The sequence below is a fragment of the Pleurodeles waltl genome, chromosome 4_1, assembly GCF_031143425.1.
Source record: "Pleurodeles waltl isolate 20211129_DDA chromosome 4_1, aPleWal1.hap1.20221129, whole genome shotgun sequence".
Lineage (NCBI taxonomy): Eukaryota > Metazoa > Chordata > Amphibia > Caudata > Salamandridae > Pleurodeles > Pleurodeles waltl.
The window spans coordinates 889,559,885-889,584,315 of NC_090442.1; the positions used below are offsets into that span (position 1 = coordinate 889,559,885).

Below are 24,431 nucleotides of genomic sequence, written 5' to 3' on the forward strand. Positions count from 1 at the left end.
AATGAGAACTATACTTTATTACAACTGGTAGAAATCAGAATCAAGTTAATCTTACACACTGAGCTAAGAGCATGTGTCGGGAAGCATAGCATCTCCTGGGATCCCTCATATGTTGCAAAGAAATGACGTTATTCTGATGAAATTCAGGTGGGGACACTAAAGCAGAAATATTTTGGGGCAATATGGAATCTTGTGAATGGTCCAACTGATTTTCCAGAGGCAGAGAACCATCCTCCCTACTTAGAGATCCCACCTGTCTGCCTAGGGTATCTGTGCTGTCAAGGGACCCACTCCTGCCATAACTTCCTTAACCCCCTTGCTTCTAGGCCTTTCCCCCCTCAGGTGTCAGGCCTTCTTTTTGGCTATTTGGGGCAGCTCGCTCCTAGGCCCTCATAACTTTTTTTCCCACATAAGCTACCCACGACAAATTTCCAGCCCTTTTTTCCACTATCCTAGGGATTCTAGAGTTTGTGGGTCCCCCTGGAGGGCACCAAGAAATTATCCAAAAAAGATTTCGTTTTAAAGCAAAAAATGGGAAAAAAATGGCTGCAGATGAAGGCTTGTGGTTTTTTTCCCCCTGAAAATGGCATCAACAAAGTGTTTGTGGTGCTAAAATCACCATCTTCCCAGCTTTCAGGAACAGGCAGACTTGAATCAGAAAAACACATTTTTCAACACACTTTGGCATTTTACTGGGACACACCACATTTTTACTATTTTTTGTGCTTTTAGCATCCTTCCAGTTAGTGACAGAAATGGGTGTGAAACCAATACTGGATCCTGGAGAGCTAAACATTTCTAAACCCTAGACAAAATTCTGAATTCAGCAAGGGGGTCATTTCTGTAGGTCCTACAAGGTTTTCCTACAGAAATATAGCTGAAATAAAACAATATTGAAATTGAGGTGAAAAAACTGCCATTTGTCTCCACGTTTACTCTGTAACTTTTTCCTGTGATGTCAGATTTTCAAAAGCAATATACCGTTACGTCTGCTGGACTCTTCTGGTTGTGGGGATATATAGGGCTTGTAGGTTCATCAATACACCTAGGTACCCAGAACCAATAAAGGAGCTGCCCCTCATAATGGGTTTTCATTGTATACCAGGTATACAGCAATTCATTTGGTGAAATATAAAGAGGGAAAAATAGGTATCAAGGAAATCGTTGTATTTCCATAATGGGCATAAGATAAGGTGTTCAGAAACAGTATTTTTCTGCGCATCTCTGAATTCCGGGGTCGCCATACTATACCAGCATGTGAATTACAGGGCATTTCTCAAATAGTCTTCTTTTTTACACATTGTCTTACATTTGGAAGGAAAAAATGTAGAGAAAAACAAGGGACAATAACACTGTTCTTCTATTCTGTGTTTTCCCAAGTCTCCTGATAAAAATGGTACCTCACTTGCGTGGGTAGGCCTAATGCCCCATCAGGAAACACAACATGGACACATCACATTTTTACATTAAAGTCTGACGTGTTTTTTGGAAAGTGCCTAACTCTGGATTTTGGCCTTTAGCTCAGCTGGCACCTAGGGAAACCTAGCAAACCTATACATTTTTTAAAAGGGGAATTCAGAATGGGATGACTTCTGGGGCTCTCACCAGGTTCTGTTATCCAGAATCCTTTGCAAACCTCAAAAGTTGGCCAAAAAAAACAATTTCTGCTCACATTTCCGTGATGGAAAGTTCTGGAATCTGAGCGGAGCCACAAATTTCCTTCCACACAGCATTGCCCCAAGTCTTCCAATAAAAATGGTATTTCACTTGTGTGGGTACGCCTAGTGCCAGCGACAGGAAATGTCCCAAAATACAACATGGACACATCACATTTTCCCAAAGAAAACACCTGTTTTTTGCAAAGTGCCTAGCTGTGGATTTTGGCCTTTACTCACCTGGCATCTAGGGAAACCTACCAAACCTGTGCATTTTTTAGAACTAGACACCTAGGGGAACCCAGGATAAGTTAAGCTGTGGCACTCTCACCAGGTTCTGATACCCAGAATCCTCTGCAAACCTTAAAATTTGGCAACAAAAACACTTTTTCCTTACATTTCGGTGATAGAAAGTTCTGGAATCTGATAGGAGCCACAAATTTTCTTCTACTGAGCATTTTCCCAGGTGTCCTGATAAAAATGGTACCTCCCTTGTGTGGGTAGGCCTAGTGCCCACAACAGGAAATGCCCCAAAACACTACATGGACACATCAAAATTATCAAATACAAAACAACCCGTATTTGCAGGAGGGGGGACCTGCGTTTTTGGTCCTAGGCTCAGCAGCCATCTAGGGAAACCTACCAAACCCAGACATTCCTGAAAACTAGATACCGAGGGAGTCCAGGCAGGTGTGACTTGCGTGGATCTCCCAGTGTTTTCTTACCCAGAATCCTCAGCTAACCTCAGATTTAGTTAAAAAATTACATTTTCCCACATTTCTGTGTGGGATATCTGCACCAACACAAATTTCCTACTACCCAATGTTCCCCTCAGTCTCCCAATAAAAATGATACCTTACTTGTGTAGGGACAGGGAAGAGCCAAAAACAGATCAAAATTGAGGGGGAACCAAAGCGGGTCCAAAAAGGCAGTTTGAAAAAAAAATGTTTTTAGGCTGCCAAGTGGGGCAAAATTTATATCAGTGTAGATGCAGATTCCGGAAGGTTTCATCACAAAAATGTGGTAAAAATGTGTGATTTAAAGCATAGTTGGAGGTTTGCAGTACATTGTGGGTAAGAAAATGGTGTGGGTGCATGTGAAGCACACCACCCTGGACTCACCCAGATGTTTAGTTTTCAGATGTGTCTAGCTCTCGAAGATTGTTCTACATGGCAGAGTCCCAAAGTCCAGCCCTCACCATTCCAGGTGGGACGATTTTGAGAGTTAGACAAGCTCTCATGGCCCAAATGTAAAACCAAAACACAAAATAATCAAATGTCCTCTTGCTTGCCGTGGGATAAGATGTTTTGGTGTGTTGGCGGATTGCTGAAAGACAGTTACCCCCTTCATTTGGGGTGGGGGTATAATCCCTGCCCATACTGGTTGGTAGCCACCACCCCACAATTTTTTTTTTTTAATTCCCTGGCATCTAGTAGGCTTTCTCTCCCCTCCCCCCGGGGAGTGGATCGGGGGTAATTGCCCCATCTGCCCACCGGTGGGCAGACAAACTTTGTCCCCTTGTATTTGGGGTGGGAGTATGGCCATGCCCCCACACTCTTTAAAAAATAAAAAAATAAAACTTCCCCGGTATCTGGTGGGCTATCTCTCCTCCTTGGGGGCAGATGGGCCTTGCAAAATAGGGCCGATAGTGGCCAATAGTAATGTGCCCCCCTGGGGAGCGACCCTTGCCCAAGAGGCTGTCCCCCTAAACAAAACACACACACACCAATCCCTGGTGCCTAAGTGGTGGCAGATTGCCATAATAGAAGTAGGCCGATCTGTCCCCAAGGGGGGCAGGAATGGCCTAAAATAAATTTGCCCCCGAGAGGAGCGACCCTTGCCTAAGGGGTCGCTCCCCTTGCGTGAAACTGCCATAAAACAAAAAAAAATCCCTGGTGTCTAGTGGTTTCTGCCCCCCTTGGGGGCAGATTGACCTAATAAAAATAGGTCGATCTCCTGTTTCTGAAATAACTTGAAGTATTGAAGGCTGAGGTATACTCCACTCACTGATTGCTTATGTATCTGACTTTTACCTTTCTTCTTCTAAATGACATTTCCAAGTGCTGGTTTCTAATTATTGAGCCATGAATACTGTAAAAAATAAATAGTGCCTCGAATCACAAAGGCATTAATATAATATAACAGTGGGGGAGTTCCCAAACTCCTTATCCACATCATAAGGCAATTTGGAGTTGTATGCAATTGCTTATACCATGTCCCATTTTCAAGCTATCAAGCATGCACTTGAATATTTTTATTAAAAACATAAAAGAGAGTGCATTTATTACTGCATACAGTGACATTCAGAATGCCACCTTGAATATATATCCATCCAGCACCAAAGTCAGGAGGAACGCATCCTACCTCAAAAATTTCAAAACTATTAGGGAATCAGCATAACATAAAACTATTTCACACTAAGAGGTTGTCCAGTGAGTAATTTTTTATTAAATTAGTACCTGTACTAATGTTAATAATTCTTGTTCAGGTGACAGGAGCTTGAAGCTTTCAATTGGTTTATATGACTTTTAAGGGATACTTTTTCACTGAGGATGAACTGAGGGATTTAGAATTTCAACCAATTTGGGTAAGACACAAGGTGGGCTGAAACCCGAGATCCAGCTATGGACCTGGATGTTGGTGGAGACGATTAAGGGCCAGATGTAGAAACAAAACATTTTGCGACTTGCAAATAGCGAGTCATAGCGACTCGCTATTTGCAACTCGCAAAATGTTATGCAGTACGGTGTCTCAGACACCGACTGCGACTCGCTATGGGGTCCCAATGACCCACCTCATGAATATTCATGAGGTGGGTCGCAAATTGCGGCCCCATAGCGAGTCAAGGCACTCGCAAACATGGAGGCCTGCTGTAGTCAGCAGACCTCCGTGTTCGTGACTGCTTTAAATAAAGCAGTTTTTTTTTTTTTAAGTGTAGCCCGTTTTCCTTAAAGGAAAACGAGCTGCACTTAAAAAAAAACGAAACCTTTAGTTTCGTTTTTTTTTCAGGGCAGGCAGTGGTCCCTTGGACCACTACCTGCCCTGAAAAAAATGTTTGGGGTCCATTCACAAACTGGAAGGGGTCCCATGGGGACCCCTTCCAATTTGCGAGTGGGTTACCATCCACTTCAAGTGGATGGTAACTGCGATACGATTTGCGACCGCGTACGCGGTCGCAAATGGTATTGCATCCCACTCAGACTCGCAAATAGGAAGGGAACACCCCTTCCTATTTGCGAGTCGGAAATGCATTTTGCGAGTCGGTCCCGACTCGCAAAATGCATTTCTGCATAGGAAACTCACATTTGCGACTCGCAAACGGCATATTTTTGCCGTTTGCGAGTCGCAAATCGTTTCCTACATCTGGCCCTAAATGAGTAGCAGCTCTGTTTTGGATAGGCTGAGTTTCTGGAAGAGACTGGATAGCCATCTTTGAAATTATTTCTAGATTTGTTATCAGGGTTATAGTATTGTGTTTAGAGACTATTCGTAAGTAGAGTTGTATATCATTATCATATTGATCCATGGCACTTTCAGGGTGTTATTTACAGTTTGAAAGACAGAATACTTGGTTATAAATGTGGCAACTATCCTGCGAATGGGATATTTGCCACATTTGTGAAGAAGTAGTCCATCCAACAAGAGTGGATTCCAAGCCTGTTTTCAGTTTTTTGTCTAACAACAGATTTTACTGACAACACACGTGCACTGTTCAGGCGAAACTTTAAAACGGTGAGAAGCACAGGAGGGTCTATTTACTAGTGACAAAAGAAGTATAACAAAATACTGTCCTTTATGTGTGAAAATGAAAAACATAACTTAGTGGAGTGAATGGAAATTGGCAAGGAGTTCCAGGGCTTGGTGACAATAAAAAGTAATAGTCCCAATAGAGGATCTGGTTGAAATTAGAGGTAGCAGGTATTTTTTTTCATTTGTTGTTCTGGAACTCTACAGAGATCTATAAGTAAGAAAAAGAACACATAAATAATTACATCAATACTATCACAACAATAAATTTAATTTCACTCTATGAATAGAAAGCTTTTAAAAAATCTTTTTTTTTTTTTAACTTATAGTTTCATTTTAAGGGGAAATGAGTAATCAAACCTTTTCTACTGAATGCATGCTCATTTTTTTAAAAGGGGTTTAAAAAATTATTGACATGTAGGGCCAGATTAAGAAAGGTGTCCTGGAATGCAGCGCAACAGCCACATTTGCTGCACTGCATTGCTTGATAGCGAGAGAGCAGCAAAGCACCATAAGAAATAACACATTTATATTTATCTTTATGTAAACAAAGTTCAGTGTCTAATTTCAAGCTGAAAATGGACAAAAGTATATTTCACTGGGATTTTAGTTGTGATATTGTAATAGATTCAAGGAGGGCCTGTGATATACTGAACAATTCCATGGCCTGTGAAAACTTTATTTTCCAAACATGGGTCCCCTCCTTTCTGGTTAATTTCTACAAGCAGCAGTTTCCTCAGCAAATGTTTCCCACAGTGGATCAGCTGAAAACCCCAGCATAGAACTGCTGCCAAATTGGCCACAAAGACACTGTTCAGCCCAACATCCAAACTACTTGCCTGAGTGGCTGTCATCGAATTCAATAAGCACTGTTCCTGCAAATGTTTTCCCTTCAGTTGAATTCATAGAAAAACCATTACTAATACTAATAGTTTCCATTGCATAAATAATATGATACAGTGTTAGTAGATGTCTACAATCAAGTGAACTAAAAAAGGGTTGTAGACATGGGAATGGGATATTGCTTTTTTAGACAACTGCAATATACCATGTTTATTTTTTCAATTAGATGTGAAAATGTTTCCAAAGTAAGGATAAGTTTTAACAATTGCCAGGGTTCCATTTCCTAGGGACCACATTTTACTTACTTCTGCTCCATCCTTCCTTTGAATATGAGGATTTTTACTTTTAGATGTATTTATCAACCACCTGGACTTTGGAGTGCATCCAGCAGATGCACAGAGAACAGAAGGTAAGTCATACATACAATGGGAAAACAATAAAGGTGCAAGTAAGCAACCCTTTTCTGATGAAATGCTTGTGGAAAGACCCTGTCCGCCTCCATGCAACACCTGGCACCAACTAGAAGTATGGAGTGCTTTAACAATTTGCAGCTATTTATAAGGAATCCCTAAAATTATCATTTTGTCCATAGATTGTATCTATGTGCATGATCAAAGGCTGTAGAAAAATCTTTAACGGCTGAATAAAGAAAATTGACTTTCTGTAACTACATATTTTTCAATAACTGTTTGTAGTATAGCAATATTATCTAATGTTCACTTTAAAACCTGCTTGCTGTACTGGTATTGTCAGTTGCCCAGCATTGGAGGTGTTCTAAAATATTTTCCTTTCTACACCTCACAGTGCTATCGGCCTATAATTACTAGAGAGACAGTAATAACCCTCTTTAAAAAACTACTGGTCCAGGCAGTTATAATTTCTCCATAGTGTTAACAATAAGAGAATAGCAGAAAAAGAAACAATGACCAAAAGATAGCATCCCTTTTTATAATTTGTATGGGGGTTTCATCAGGTCCCATTATCCTTGATGATCTAGCGCTTAAATGAAACACTTTAATTTGTTTTGCCGTGAGTAGCCTTTACTCGTTATTAGAATGAAAGTTCTTAGACAAAATAATCTCAGAGTTATTGGGAGTGCCATAATCATACAGATTTGTTAGACAGTCCACCCACTCTGTTGCAAAGAGTGGTAGGATTGGCCACCAATCTTTTCTGCATTTCTCCCCAATTATATTCCAGACTCTTTGTGTATTTTTTTTAGATTAAAGCTTCATGCAGGCCAATCCAGAGAAGCTGCTCCTGAAATATTTTATAAGAAGTTGAATGCCTTGCTTTACTTCGTAGAAGGCCAAGGGGTAACATCAGTGGAGGCAAAATGACACTAAACAAAGTAAATTGTCACCTAAATTATCAGCAAACAGTTTTCCCATTTCAGTATCAAAGTGAAAGTGAATAAAGTGACTCCCATGTTTATGTTTACCTTAGCAAAACGTGCACATGTTGAACTGGTTGCATTCAAAGAAAAATGTCAGTCATTGAAAAGTCATCATGCCAAAGCAGCCAAGTCATACAACACTGTCCAAAGATTACATTGAAAATAAATGGTTGGTCAGTACTTTCATTATCGACAGTGGTGCATTGATAAACATAATGCCTGAAAATAAATACAATGAACTATCTACTTTACCGTGGCTTATGCCGTACACCATCAAAGGCCAAAGTGTATACTTGGGCTGCATCAACTCCCATGAAAAGTAAAGGTTCATTTGTAGTGACAGTGAAACATAAAAAGAAAGGTACAAGAACTGATCCATGTGCTTCAGGGTGCAGCTTCACGTGCCTATTTACTCCGTTTCACTGTGGCTGCTGATATGGGACTGATTTCTGTGGATTACAACATGAATGCTCAGCACAAAATATGTAAATTTCCTTTGTTGTTTCATGGTTTAGGAAAGCTTAAGACTATGAAAGTAAAACTGCATATTAATGAAGATGTTTGTCCTATTGCTCACAAACAAAAACACATTGCTTTCATATACAATAAGCTGTCAAAAAGAACTTGAATTACTCCTTAAACATGACACTATTGAGCATTCCACTGGTCCAACACCATGGGTTTCTCCCATTGTATTAGTGCCCTAAAAGGACAGTGAAGGAGCTGTATGCATCTGCATTGACATGCATCAGGCAAACAAGGCAACTGAATGAGAACGACATCAAGGTGCACACATTGCTGACATGATAATGCAACTGAATAGTGTAAAAATCTTTTCTCACCTTGATTTAAATGAAGGTTATCATCAGTTGGAACTTGAAGAAAGTTGCAGGAATATTACAAGCTTTACTATACATGTTGGCTTGTTTCGAGAAAAAAAAGTCTTAGTTTTGGTGTGTCACCAGCTGCAGACCTTTTCCAAGACATCATTTGATGTGCCTATTGTGAATATGCTCAATTACAGTAATGACATATTAGTTCTCAGAGCTACACAACAGAACTCTCACACAAGTATGCCATTTACTCAGTGATGCAGGGTACAATTATTCAATTACACAATTGTGCATCATCCAGGAAAGGTTCAGAATCCTGATAACTGCTTTTCAAGATTACCTTTACAAGGTCAAAAATCTCCATTCAAGACGGCTGAAGCCTACATTAATTTCATTGTCAAGTCAAGTACTCCAGCTGCCATTTCATTATCCCAGATTATCGTTGCTGCCAGCCATGAAAGTGACATGCTGAAGTTGAAGGACATAATTACACATCAGTCATGGAACTGACACATTCATCCTCTCCCCTATGACAGTGAATATCAAAAATACAAAAACGCAAAGGATGAATTGTCCATAACTCAAGAAGGAATCATACTACGAGGGCCGGGAATCTCGATTCTAGAGAGTCTACGACAGAAAGTAATTGAAGTGGCTCACGAGTGACTTCATGATATCGCTGCCACAAAAAGAGCTCTCAGAGACCGAGTTTTGTTTCCGTACTTAGATGAAAGAGTTGGAAAAAACTCAAGGCCTTGATATTTGCAGATGCCTTTCTACCAATGTTACTCAACATACAATGAACATGTCAGAACTTCCTAAGCATGCCTGGGAGAGAATAGCTATTGACTTCTTTGATCCACTGGACAATATAGGCATCACCTGATGCAGATTGTTGATGAATACTCACAGTTCCCTTTAGTTGAAGATCTCTCATCTACAACTTGTGAACGAGTCATTGAAAAACTTGATGGCATCTTTGCAATACAAGGTATTTCAGCCATTGCGAAGTCTGAAAATGACCCACCTTTTAACTGTAAAGAATTCAAAGAATTCTTGGAGTATCTGAACATAAAGCATCAAAACAGTACAACTTTGTGGCAGCAGGCCAATGGACTTCCTGATCATTTTATAGGTACGCTAGTGAAAGCAGTACAGCAGGCAACTTTTGAGAAGGTCAGTTTGAAAACAGTGCTAAATTCTACTCTATGAGCTTATCGTTCAGCACCTCGCTCAACCACATGAGAAAGCCCCGTGACTTTGATGTTTGGGAGAGCAATGACAACCAAGTTTCCTCAATGGACCGCCAAAAGAGACCAGAGTGAGAACATGATTCATATGGGGGACTTAGTTAGCAAGCAGAAAATTAAAGCTCACGCTGACAAGAGGCGACATGCAAAGGACATCACATTTAAAAAAGGCAATTTGGTGATCATCAGACAGATGCTCAAAAGAAAATGAATATAATGCTGAACCATTCCACGTGGTGTCTACCAAAGGACACATGGTGACTGCCCTTCACCCTGGGAAGTCTGTTACCAGAGTCAGATACCAAATTACGAGCAGTGGAATGCACGACGGGTGCTGCTGCAGCCACCGCACCGCCACATTGGCGCTGGCTCCATTAGGAGCCGGCCTCAATGTTAAGGCCCTGTTCACCACAGGGCCAGGGGCTGTTTCCGCCCACTGGCCCACAGGGCCCACTGGCCCTGCGGTGAACTCATAAAAAGGCCAGTGGTGTTCGGGCCGCACAGGTGGCCTGATGGAGGAATGGGTTTGCCGCCCGCCAAAGTCGTAATGAGGCCCTCAGTGACAACTGTTATTTCTTCACCATCTTTATCAATCTCTGATGCTGAAGTGGACAGCTCACAGCTTCCAGTAACCACATCGGGTTGCATGATGAAAGCGCCAAGAAGATTTAACAAAGAGATATGGCTGTACATATTGATTTAAAAAAGATATATTTTTCATTTAACAGAGAGGGAGGCGTAGTGTCTTGCACGTTTTATAGCGGAACCCTTTTGGCTACGAATAGATTCTGTAGCAGTGTGACATAATCGCTGGAATGGAATGTAAGGAAAGCTTGGTTTAAAATGCTGAAGTTCACAGGTACGCATAGGAACAAAGAAGTGTGATTTACACCTCTGTGAGTGGTGTAGTCATTGGCGGGTTCCCAGGCTGGGGAAGACACTACAAAAATGAAAGACTGGTAACGGGGTATAGAGTCTCCCTTTTATGAAAAGTGGAGATGGGAGTCAGGTGTGTGTATTGTGATGGCAATCTACGGAGTAGAGGTGATGGGGATTATTGTTCATTAAGGCCACTATGCAAAAAGGTTGTCATATGGAGTGGGGCTGACTTCTGTTACACCTTGTTCTGAGTAACATGACTATAAATAAAGAGAATACTTCTGGAGATCCTCAGATCGCTGATATCTTAGGGTCTAACAGTTTTGTGATCTTTCCTGTGAGACTGAAAGAGACACACCAGGAGAAGAAATACCCTCTATTCAAGTAGAGGTTACTAATTGTAGTGAGCCTGAACCTGGCTGCTGGATGAAAATAATAATCATGATGGCATCACTGTGCGGGCTGGTGTTGGAGGCATAAGGAATTTTGGTAACTACAATAGGGGCTGGAAGCTTCTTCGTCGAGGAAGGGGCATATATGCTGTTTTTTATCTTTCGGTGACCTGTTGAGTATTTTTTAGCTTTGTTTCTTTGTTCTTCTTTTCTCCCTGGAACCTTTGAGTCCATATTTCATTTAATCCTAAAGTATTTCAAAGATGGGAGTTCCTAATAGTAAACTTTAAAAGTGTGATATTTATGTATGGGATAATTCAGATGTCTTGTCATTACAGTGGTTGATATGTTTGTGTCACTGTCACTTTGTTTATCGAATCAAGGATTTAACCCTAAAATGCAGCACACATGCGGAAGGTAATCATCTGTGGCAAAGATCTGCTACTTCACCCTAAGGTTTTCCGGCTTCTGCAAACATGGCTGTTCAGGCAGGAAGTTCTTTATGACAGGAAAAGTACTAACTCACAGAGAATATTCATTTGGCTGAGGTGCTGCTACGAGCAATATAATCCTGGCGGTGGACTAGCTAAAATATCATTTAGTGCTATCAGTCGTGCCTGATAAACATATATACACATTACAAGTTACAGCATCAAATAAATGTACACCACATCAATTCCTGACCTCATACATGATATTACTTGGCTGAGAGGCAGAAATATGTCTATTTCTGAGCAAACCACTTCCCATTCATTTGGTGACAGAGCTATAAACGGGTATTTCCAAAACAGTAATTTGCCCGGGTTTCAAACCCCACAACTGGTCCAGTAGCTCTAAGGGCTGAGTGACCACCACAGACTGCATTATTAGAATGGCAACTCAGTCTTTCCTTTTTGCAAGAAAGATACAGGAAGTAACAATGAGTTGGATTTTAATAATAACTATTATTTCAGTGCATAGAACAATTCAATTTACTGTATCTGTTGCACACATAATTAAAAAATATCAACGTTAAAAGTATAACAGCCAGTCAAAATGTTCATTAGTCAAGTTAAAGAACTAAGGAAGTTAATGTTTGTACAAACATTCATTGTCTATCCATTAAAATAGTTCTCAGCTAGGGGGTCAGGACTATTTCTGTTGTAGATGCGAACTAAACATTGGCTCTGACACACATGGTATTTGTGAAAACAAGGAGGTGGCAGACCTTTGAAGACAGTAACAGAGTGCCAGACTTCAGTTTCACAGTTATGTGGTGTCATACATTTGTGCCGCCATGATTGTATCGAGGGGCTAGGAGGCCTAGTCAGCATCACTTCCTTAGGAAAATCAATGTGACGGTGCAAATCTAGGCAGATAGGGTTTGCTCTGCCTCTATGCCTCCTTCGTCGCTGCCTCTTCTGCCTCCATTGTAGAAATAGATCCCATGGAAAGAGCTGAACGCTTTCTTACCACATATGGTTTCTTATCTTCTGCACATATGCCCCTAAGAGGCACATACTTCTAAGGAATGATCTTGAGATACCTCTGGGCCTGTCTGTCTCTGACTAGTGTCTATTTACAATCTTTGATACAATCACTGCAATTAATTGCTAACATTTACGAGGTTGTCAGTCTCAAAATAGTGACTTTCTTGACTATGAACAGACTGAAGTTATGACAAGAAACAAGCACTACTGCAGCTAACACTGTCATACACCCAGAAACATGAAAATGTAATACAAATGGAAATCAGGCAAGTCAAAAGAATGAAACCGATACCATATGGGTATAAACACCTTTTAAATGACAAAAGAGAGCGGACCAAGGTTTGGTTTTATGATGACTGAAAACACATTTGTTTTACTGAGTGGTGAAAAGGGTCTTTGTAGCCCCTGCACTATGTAAATGGGCTAAAAGTGCCCTCCCACCCGTTACTAAGCACATAGCTATGTTCCTTTTGAGCTAGGTTTGCACAAAATAGGTCCAAATACGTGCAATCTATGCATATGTAGGCATTGGGCCTATTGAGATGTTGGCATTCTATGGAAGCAAATAATTGAAATAAATATTTTATATAACATTTTCTCCTAATTCTCTTTAATTTTGTCATTTGCCAGCAACCTACATTTCTGGAACACAATTGACATATCACCTTTAAAAAAAAGAAGAGGTATTCAAAAACAGGCACATGTACTGTTCAAACTGGTTAGAGTGTGGTGACGTCGGATATATTCTGCCAGCAGTGGGTAGGTTGATCGCAAAAAGAACTGAAGATATTTACTCTATGTACTCAAAAATGAAATATACTCCTGTGCTAATGACAAGGACGTGAGTCACTATCACAGAGTAGAGGTGTATTTGAAAGAAAGTACCTTCAAAGAGTAACAGAAAAGGAAAGCCATCAACCACGGATCTGAAATGATAAACAAATGACCTTAGAATGACTAAACCAACACTACCAGCAAAGCCCGCTGTTTTTATCTCACATCATAATCAAACTCTTGAAACAAAGTAACACCAATTCAGAGAGGGATGATCAATTGAGGAATAGAAAGAACCAAATAGATGCTGGGATGTTTTAATATCGTGGGATACAACGTTACTGTGCAGTTTGCACACTGAAATTAGTTGTGAGGACTCTCTTCCCTGTACACAGTCACCAGCCACAATGGCTGCAGGATTACTTTCAGGAAAAGCTGCTGTGCACCAATAATAGTACTCAATATTAGTACTTCATGAGATGTGTTCATGATGGAGCTTGTTTTGAGGTGAAACGAATGGCGAGCCAGTGTGTACTCTTTATGCACCGCGTGATGACCGAAGCCAGGAGAGAGAGGATGCACTGTTTACAGTCCTGCATGTGCGTAACTCTTTTCCTTGGTCTCCTGGTTTACCAGCCTGCTTTTCCCTGCTTGCTTATCCAATAAAGGTGGTCATAGCTGCTGGGGGAGACTTAGGGCCTGATTACAACTTTGGAGGAGGTGTTAATCCGTCCCAAAAGTGACGGTAAAGTGACAGATATACCACCAGCCGTATTTCGAGTTCCATAGGATATAATGGACTCGTAATACGGCTGGTGGTATATCCATCACTTTACCGTCACTTTTGGGACGGATTAACACCTCCTCCAAAGTTGTAATCAGACCCTGTGGCCCATATTTATACTTTTTGACGCAAAACTGCGCTAACGCAGTTTTGCGTCAAAAAAATTAGCACCGGCTAACGCCATTCTGAAGCGCCATGCGGGCGCCGTATTTATTGAATGACGTTAGCCGGCGTTAGCCGCCGGCGCCGTCTGGTGTGCGTTAAAAAAAACGACGTACACCAGGCAGCGCCGGCGTAGGGGAAAATGGAGCTTGGGCGTCAAGAAATGGGGCAAGTCAGGTTGAGGCAATTTTTTCGCCTCAACCCGATTTGCGCCATTTTTTTCGACTCCCAACCCCCATAGAAATGACTCCTGTCTTAGCAAAGACAGGAGTCATGCCTCCTTGCCCAATGGCCATGCCCAGGGGACTTATGTCCCCTGGGCATGGTCATTGGGCATAGTGGCATGTAGGGGGGCACAAATCAGGCCCCCCTATGCCATAAAAAAAAATGAAAAAAAACACTTACCTGAACTTACCTTAATGTCCCTGGGATGGGTCCCTCCATCCTTGGGTGTCCTCCTTGGGTGGGCAAGGGTGACAGGGGGTGTCCCTGGGGGCATGGGAGGGCACCTGTGGGCTCCTTCAGAGCCCACAGGTCCCTTAACGCCTGCCTTTTGCAGGCGCTAAAAAACGGCGCAAAAGCGGCCGTACGTCATTTTTTTTGACCCGCCCACTCCCGGGCGTGATTTTTGCCCGGGAGTATAAATCCGACGCACATGCCTCGGAGTCGATTTTTTAGACGGGAACGCCTACCTTGCAAATAATTAACGCACAGTAGGTGTCCACGCTAAAAAATGACGCTAACTCCATGGACTTTGGCGCTAGACGCGTCTAACGCCAAAGTATAAATATGGAGTTAGTTTTGCGTCAAAATTGCGTAAAAAAAAACCGACGCAATTCCGGCGCAAACGGAGTATAAATATGCCCCTTAGTGTCTGCCTTGTCCAGGTAAGGTAGCCACCTCACCCTGTGTCTTCATGTTTCAAGCCCTGGACCTTTACGTGACAACCTAATTCATTCATGATGTTGTTTTTTTAGTTTTTTTTTATCACTGAACGAATTAAACTCACATGTCTAAATCCTAGTTTGAAGTCCTTTGGACTGGAAATAGTGTGTTTCTTGACATGGATTACGGTGACCACCCCTTGTCTTGGTGAGGCTTGCAAAATGTCTATGATGGTTCGGTTGTCATATCAAATTCAAACTTTACCAGGGAACACAATATTGATTATGATGTGTGTTAGAAATGGGGTCTTTGGTTGGCAGTCAGGTTACCCCCTGTCCAAGCAAGTACCCTCACTCTAGTCAGGCACGAGCAATAGGCTTAACTTCAAAGTACTAGGTGTAAAATATTTGTACCAACACACACAGTAACTTAAAATGACACAACACAAAACAAGACCAAAATGACAAAAATCCACAATACACAAGTTAAGTTATCAATTAAAAAGCAAAAAGAGTCTTCATGTAGTTTTAAACACACACTAACACTGTTAGTGTGAAAATGTACCTTGGGTGCATCAAAAATAACCCCGCACGGGCAAGTGTCAAAAAGGGCTTGCGATGCGTCGATTTCACTCACGAGCAAGACCTTGCATCGTTTCTCCTTTCGTCAGGTCGGGTGCATCGTTTCTTCTCTTTGCAGGAGAATGATACGTCGATCCGGTCAGCACTCTCGGGTCCGGGCAGACCTTGCATTTTTTTTACATGGCCACCGGTGCTTGAGTCGTAAATCCAGCCGCACGATGATTCAAATACCACACAGCGCGGGTTTCGATCTCCAAGTCTTTGTCAGCGATGCTGTGCATTGTTTCTCAAGCTCAGTGCGTCAATTCTTCGGTCGCGTTTCTGGCGAGCGCCGATTTTCAGCCACGGAGGCAGTGGCGCGTCGTTTCTTCAGCCGCAGATCGGAGTCGCGTCAAACTTTTCCCCGCACGGCACTCTGTGCGTCGATTTCTTCCTCTTAGGCTGCCAGCTTCTCCTTTCAGGGTCCCAGTAAATGAATGGGCACCACAGGGCAGAATAGGAGTCTCTCCAGAGAATCCAGGTGCTGGCAGACAGAAGTCTTTGCTGTCCCTGAGACTTCAAACAACAGGAGGCAAGCTCTAAATCAAGCCCTTGGAGATCTTCAAGCAGGAATATACCACAAAGTCCAGTCTTTGTCCCCTAGCACAGGCAGAAGCAGCAACTGCAGGATAGCCCCACATAGCACAGTCACAGGCAGGGCAGCTCTCCTTCCTCAGCTCTTCAGCTCTTCTCCAGGCAGAGGTCCATCTTGGTTTCCAGAAGTGTTCTAAAGTCTGTGGTTTGGGTGCCCTTCTTATACCCAGTTTCTCCTTTGAAGTAGGCCTACTTCAAAGCAAAGTCTCTCTTGAATGTGAAATCCTGCCTTGCCCATGCCAGGCCCAAGACACTCATCGGGGAGACTGCATTGTGTGAGGGCAAGCACAGCCCTTTCAGGTATAAGTGACCACTCCTCCCCTCACTCCTAGCACAGATGGCTCATCGGGAAATGCAGACTACACCCCAGCGCCCTTTGTGTCACTGTCTAGTGTGGGGTGCAACCAGCCGAACTGTCAAACTGACCCAGACAGGGAATCCACAAACAGGCAGAGTCACAGAAATGGTATAAGCAAGAAAATGCTCACTTTATAAAGGTGGCATTTTCAAAAACACAATCTTAAAATCAACTTTACTAAAAGATGTATTTTTAAATTGTGAGCTCAGAGACCCCAAACTCCACATGTCCATCCGCTCCCAAAGGGAATCTACACTTTAATCAGATTTAAAGGTAGCCCCCATGTTAACCTATGAGAGGGACAGGCCTTGCAACAGTGAAAAACGAATTTAGCAATATTTCACTGTCAGGACATATAAAACACATTACTATATGTCCTTCCTTAACCATACACTGCACCCTGCCCTTGGGGCTACCTAGGGCCTACCTTAGGGGTGTCTGACATGTAAGAAAAGGGAAGGTTTAGACCTGGCAAGTGGGTACACATGCCAAGTCGAATTTACAGTTAAAACTGCACACACAGACACTGCAATGGCAGGTCTGAGACGTGATTACAGAGCTACTTTAGTGGGTGGCACAACCAGTGCTGCAGGCCCACTAGTAGCATTTGATTTACAGGCCCTGGGCACCTCTACTGCACTGTTCTAGGGACTTACTAATAAATCAAATATGCCAATCATGGATAAGCCAATTACATACACATTTTTAAAGGAGCACTTGCACTTTAGAACTGGTTAGCAGTGGTAAAGTGCCAGAGTAACAAAAACAACAAAATCAGAGTCCAGCACACATCAACAACCTGGAGAACAGAGGCAAAAAGTTAAGGGAGACCACGTCAAGGATGAAAAGTCTAACAATGTGTTTCTTTCATTTAATTCACAGAGAGGTAGTGTACTCTAGACCTGCTGGCACTTATATCCACTAAACCCCATCCTGTGCTGAAAATAACAGAGGTATGAAAGACCAACAGGAAATGTGTTAATGGGGAAATACTGGTTCACATGAGCTCAAGTAGGATTAATCAATTTTACAGCATTGTTATACCAAATGAAGCAGAATGGTTTAGAGCTACAACTGATCCTATACAAAAGGAATAACACAGTGTTTTATTGTAGCTCTCATTTTGAAGATGCAGCACAACAGTTGCCACAGTGATGTGCAAACACATGAAAGAGGGCACTAAAGTCCAACAATTCTGAGGCCAAAGGGATTCCGGAAAGAGATACCAACAGTGTATGCAGCTTCCATGGAAGCAACTGGTCCTGGCATTTTGTGTGGTCTATCTTACCCTCGGCTAATTTGCCCTGATAAATATACGCATGTGCTTTTTCATACCTAACTCACTATTATGCGGATCAAATTTCCCAACTGAAAAACTTTGAAGCTTCATGAAATTTGAGAAATGTCCCTTCTTTTAATGGATGCAAAGCTCCACAGCCACAAACCATCCTAGTCAACGGAAAGAACTTTTCAAATTCAGTTTTCTAAATGGTAAAATAATGAAAATATAACAGTAAAAATGGGTTCAATACTTACAATGTTAAAGACACCAAAAGAGAAAAACAATGCACAATCTGTACTCAACATGAAGTACAATTTCATTGATACCAACTTAAGAAGTGCATTTATGGATAGTGTTTGTCTGGCCACAAATTTACTACGTTTGTGCGGTAACTTACTAATACTGATTGATCACAAAATGCTTCCCATAGTGTTCGTGTGAAGATGATTGTCCTCATGCAGATGTCACACTGACGGATAAATAACAGAGTGGATGGTGAAGGGTCATGGAGAGGATGATTGGAAAGGGTAGTCTTGTGTGGAGAGCCTTTTATCTGGAGCAGGGGTGTGCGATTAGAGAGTGAATGCAGTGCTGATGACATGAGTGCTGTGCCCAACTGGATGAAGGTTGGGACTACCGCTGGTGCACCTCCACGAGCTATGCTAATGTAAACAGTTTCTCATACATGCATTCAAATGTATAATCCTAGTACCCTATACAACTGAAGCATATTCATTTTTCATGGTGCACATTTTGCATTACCCAGAAAATCACATTTAAAAAATAAAAGTGTTTTTTCAGTAAACCCCTATTAAGCAACAAGATGTGAGGAAAGCAGATCCAGCTCACCAGAAAGGAAGACTAGCGCACAAACGAATGGAATACAGAAGAAAATGTTACCGTGGATTAGATCATAGCAGGGTCTCATAAAGCGCATGGTAGCCTTGGGGGCAAAGGGATAGCATGTGTATAACACCCTAAGTCAATAAAGTTATTGCAAGCCTGCGCATTGCAAACATTAATTGGCAGAAAGCTCCATAGGTAGAACGCCAAAAAGATGTTAGGCCAAGAAGAACGCCGAAGAAGATGTAGGTGAAACACACGTGAAACAGATTAATAAATCCAAACGTGGAAAGGGCAGCCACTGCCTAATGCAACATCGGTGCCTTCTACAAACAACCAACAACACACCTGCAGGAGCACCTGTGCACTGAAGAAACTGGCGAGAGCACACCGGTCTCATCAATATAGACCACATCGTGCGTGCTTAATGTTTGGAGGTGTTTGCAGGTGGCGTGCATTGGGACTGGGTTTTAGGAATGGGTACCTTCTTTTTATCATCAGACTTTGAACAAGATAGAAAAGAGGAGGAGGAGAAAGAAAGAAAATAAACCAATGACAAAGTGCAAAAACAAGGATGATAAAACACCTGTAAGGATGAGGTCAAGGGGCTGGGAAGTGTCAGTGCTGATAGAACTAGTCTTTATTACCATCACGGCTGACCTCTACGGATATTTATTTATCTATTTTGCAAATCGCAGTCGCTTAAAATATTCACTTCAATATCCATTTTGTGGCCTTGCCAAACCTGTCATTCAAGTGCTTGATTCATTCAAATGTCAACAAATGTAGAGCTCTATTGAATAATAAATCTGTATGTTTCCGATACGTTGTTCCCTAAAACTTCTTCTAGTCATCATCCCACCATTTATAATAAACTTTAAATTTTTGACCAGTTTTTCAACTACAGTTTCAAACTGCAGCAGTGCTGATAAGGCCTATTTGTGACGTACACTTGTGTTCACTTTGCACGAAAGGTAGGCACACTGCAGCACATTCAGACTAGCGACTAAATCTATGCTAGCTAGTTCAGTGGCATTTTTTCTCGCAGCCTCCCTCATGCTGGTAAGTGCCTGCATCCCTACGTGAAGGGTACTGTGAATGGGAGAGGAAGTGTATCCCATAAGATGTTTTTTTGCTGATGAAGAAGTGGTGCATTGTGGTCTAGATTTGGAGGTGATCAATAACACATCACCCATTATTGCTAAATTCCTTAATAAACATATTCACAGTAACACTGCATCTTCAAGCCTGTCGACACATGTTGACACCCTCACCGCATTCTACTAGGAGTGAAGATAATTTATAAGGTGATAGAAGCCTCGCACACCTTAACCAGACTGTTTTTGCCTTCTCTACAGATGATGGAAATGCTTAAAGTAAATGAGGTATGTAGAGTGTCAGCCATCATGTATGCATGGCGCTCAGTGAGGACAGCTGTGATGTGCGTGTGTGTTCTTCTGCCTAGTCATTTTGCATGGCTTTATGATGTGGTTTTGTGTGTCATACAATTAGGCAGCATGTCCGTGACCTAGCTAGGATGACCACATATCTCCAGGGTGCAAATGTTAAGATCAAGCAACCCTTGCCCCCTGAGGTACCACAAAGCATTGTGAAATTGCAACCTTGTCAACATGGAATGCAAGCCACATCATGAATGGTGAGACCACAGCCATCTGGAGTTATGTTGTCACCCTATTGAATAAGCACATTTAAATCACTATCCTTTATGTCAAGGTTGATATTGCTGTATGTGTTGTTAATAATCTATAATAGTGACATCTTTTTGTAAGTTCTAAAGAAGAAGGTCCATTGCATAATATATTCAATTCAATTTAAATAAAATAAGATATGTTGCCTAGTACATGTGCAACATTTCTGGCACTTATTCATTTCTTGCTGACATACTGCCACAACTGATTGGACCAGGTGTAGCCAAAATAATGATTTAATATGAGGAGAGACAATGACCAAAGGCTCATGAGTATCTTTGTCTTCCTTTCTAACTTTCTCCACTCCTTACCTTTCTCCTACGCTGGTCTCCATTTTAATTGGGATTTCCTGCATTACGCTCTCTCGCAGACTCAGTATGAGTGCGAAAGGAGTTAAAGGTCTGTGGCGGTTCTTGACACCCTGGTAGTACTTGAAGGATCTTTAGGAGAAGCACATACAGACTTGTGGGTCAACATATTGCTTTTGTGTAAGCCCATATCTGGTTGCCTGTATGTGCTTAACACCACCTTAACACATCTTGTGAAATTTCAGAATGATCAGCACAATTCCAGCGAATATGTGAAGAACATGTTGGGTACTATTGTGCTAGACGTATACGCCACCCCACTGGATTCTGTCTATTTGACCTGTCTACGGTCTCAGGGCTGTAGCCATCTGCTTTCAGTGAAAGACAATTATTTAAGTCAATTAAACAGCCATTGGTAACTCCACTAATGAAAACCCTTCTCTCAATCAACCTGACTAATTTAATAATTATACAACAACAAACATACAAGGAAATCAGCCCTTGCAGGCGAATCGATCAAGGAGTTGCCCTAAGCAAATTAACCCATTTGCCATGCTGCACATCAAACAGTGCTTAACTAGAATGTGCTAGCAAACCTGGTTCTCCTTGCCCTGGTGTCTATGTTAAGTGCAGTCTGCAAAATTAACCTGGTAGAACTATTAACATTTTTGCATGAGAGGCACTGCATTCACAGGGTCCACGTGGCTCTGGCATATGTGGATCAGGTGACGGGCCCAAGCACTCTCATGCTGAATAATTTTGAGAAGGCAGTCGACTCGGTAGACTAGTTCTTCTTAGGTGACACCCTTCAAAGTTTGGTATTTGTGCCAAAATTCCAGAGTTATGTCCACCTTCCGTACACCCATCCCAGGGCACAAGTCTGGATCAATGAGGCACTCTCCTCTCCCTTCCAGATAGGTAGGGGCACAAGACAAGGCTGTCCATTCCACCTCCTATTCACACTAGCCATTGAACAACTGGTGGTCTGGGACCAGTGCGATGCTCAGATTTAGAGCTTTAACTTTATGGGGTTGGCCACGGAAGATCGCATAGCCCTATATGCAGATGACATCTTACTTTTTCTCGCGCAGCTGGCCTTCACCAGGCCCCACCTGATTCACATGCTCACCTTCTATGGCAAGGCATTTCGGCTAACAGTCAATTGGTCCAAATCCCTCCTGATTCCCCTTTGAGACAACAGAGACATGACTGACTGGCAGGCACTGATGCTGATCAACAGTCTCAGCTTTCAATACTTGAGCCTCTAGATCGCAATGACCTTGAATCTGACCTGGGCCCTGATTACCCAGCCCATAATGCATAAAATGGCAACTGGCCTTGTCCAATGGTATAAGCTTTGCCTTAATGTCCTGGGAAGGGTGGCCCTCTTCAACATGATGGCACTATACCAGTTCCTCTATGTCCTTCAAAGCTTTCCCCATCTCATCTCCTGGACATGGTTCACTAACCTGTCAGGAAAGATCTACATCTTTCTCTGAGACCAAAGACCCTCCCCCGAACAGCATTCAACAAATGCGTGCAGTCCTCATGTCATGGTGGCATGGGAATGGCAAATATTTGCCTCTACTATTGTCCCTCCCAGATCCTGGTAGTGAGTGACTGGATGAATTGGCGGGTGGCACAGCCCAGTCTGTCACCTGGAGGTGTCCCAACTGGGCCAAGAGTTTGGGTTGGAAATGTTATATGGGAACCCCATCCCCCACACACTATCTGAAGTGACTAGGGTGAACTTGTTGGCATTGTGATTGGTGTTACGCTGGATAGGGTGGAACAAGAGACTTACGAAGAAAACTCCCCTGTGTCAAGGTATCTGGCTGAGACACACTGCTTCCGTGCGGGATTCAGACCCTGGGTCTTCATAGGTATATCTAAACTCACAGACATGTGGCATGTGCCACTCATAAAATCCTTTGCAGAGTTGCAACAGGAATTTGCTCTTCATAAATCCCAATTTTTTCATTATCTGCAACTGCGGAATGTCCTTAGATCCCACTGTGAGTCCCTAGAATCTTCGCCCAAATATAATCCACTGGAAGCCAAAATCCTAGTGAAACCTTCATCTGACTGGTTTCGGTGTTAAGAGAGAAATAGGAGGCTTGAGCAGGAACCTTGGAAGATAGTGACTGGAGGCAGGCATGTATGTCCCCAGGCTGTGATTGCACTCTGTAAGGATGGGTACCCTCCTACTTTTGTGTTGCTACCCTCCTCGCTAAGACAGACATTGGACTTTGGAATCTCCCCTGAAACTGGCCACATGGCGCGTGGCAATGGCTGATGCTGTAAACTAGAGGAACCCCTCTACGTGGCCAGAAGATGCCCATGGAAACATAACAAATTTTAGGGAAATGGTGGGCTCACTATGGGCTACACGGTTCTGACAACACCAATTTGTAGAGAGGCGATGTATACCTATTGTCAAATGCCAGTGCACTGTGTATACAGCTGTGTTCGTTCGTTGAGTTTTATAAATGATAAAACTAATAAAATCTTGATTATATAAAAATACTTGGCTTGGGGTTACCAATAAAGCAGTGTTTCTGATTAGACCACTCCTATCAGACCGACCTAATGGATTAGACTAGAAAAATCTAAGCCAGCACAAGCCAGTGTTTGCTGAAGAGGTCTGCTATGGAATCTCATTGAAAAGAGCATATTGTGGTTTGGATACAAAACTTCAAATTTAAAATTTATGGCAACAACTCTCAATTGGTAATTCTAATAACAGGCACGCGGAGAGGAGACCACAAAATAAGTGCTGCACAATAAATAATGCTTGCTAGCGCTTGTTGAATGGACATGTTGAGTTGTCTATCATTAAAATGGATGAATGTCAGCTAGAGCATTCAGTTCATTATGCCATTTACATAGTCTTAATAACTAGCAGACTCTCCAACCTCCTCTAGGGAAGTCAGAAAGTTCAACACATATTTTGACAAAGCTATAACCATCAACTTATTTTCTTCAAGTGAATGACATCTAGCCTAGCCCTGAAAAGAGTGCAGAATGGACTATGGTAGCAAGATAACAAGTTCTTCAATTCAAAGATAGCAACCTGACCTCTAAACACAAACTGAGAGCTCACAAGTCTTCCTTACTGCACTGGACTAAGGAAGGATGCTATGATAAGTATAATGACTTCTGCGAATAGCTGAAAGAAGATGGCTGCATGCCAAAGGTTTCGAGAATAGACTTACAGAAAAATGTGTGAACATAGAATTGTGATGCACACTTCCTGTCCTAAAAAGGCTAAAAATTTGAGTGTTAAACTAAGGGTTTTGCACAATAAATGTGTCAATATGTTATGGCAACAGACTGTAAACTAGAATTAGACACAAAGATTAAAGACAAAAGCTAAAAAAAAAGGCAGCGATCAAGATAGTGGAGCCTCCCCCTTTCCTGTCCCGTGGAACAACATCTGATAGCAATGATGCTGTCCGAAATGATAATGCAGCAGACCAGATTTAGATGGCTAACCTGTAGTGATTTTGAGTATCACCATTTCTGTGAAAAAGCAGCTTATAATTCATTGTGGTCCTCCACATAAAGCACCCAACATGCTTCTGAGAGTCTAGAAAAAGTCTGGGACAGCATAGAAAACCTTGCACAGCGTTGGGGACATTTTAACGT

General features: G+C 42.1%; 1 protein-coding gene across 2 annotated transcripts in view; it reads left to right on the forward strand.

Annotated features, from left to right (window-relative positions):
* Positions 1-24,431, forward strand: part of LHFPL3 (LHFPL tetraspan subfamily member 3) — a 651,952-nt gene that overhangs the window by 588,672 nt on the left and 38,849 nt on the right. The window contains exon 3 of one of the 2 annotated variants that reach the window (XM_069229643.1): positions 20,125-20,151. The exons of the other annotated variant lie outside the window; for it this stretch is intronic. Within the exon in view, the coding sequence (XP_069085744.1) occupies positions 20,125-20,141 (17 nt within the window). The 3' untranslated portion in view covers positions 20,142-20,151. The remainder of the gene's footprint in view (positions 1-20,124; positions 20,152-24,431) is intronic. 2 annotated transcript variants of the gene reach the window in all.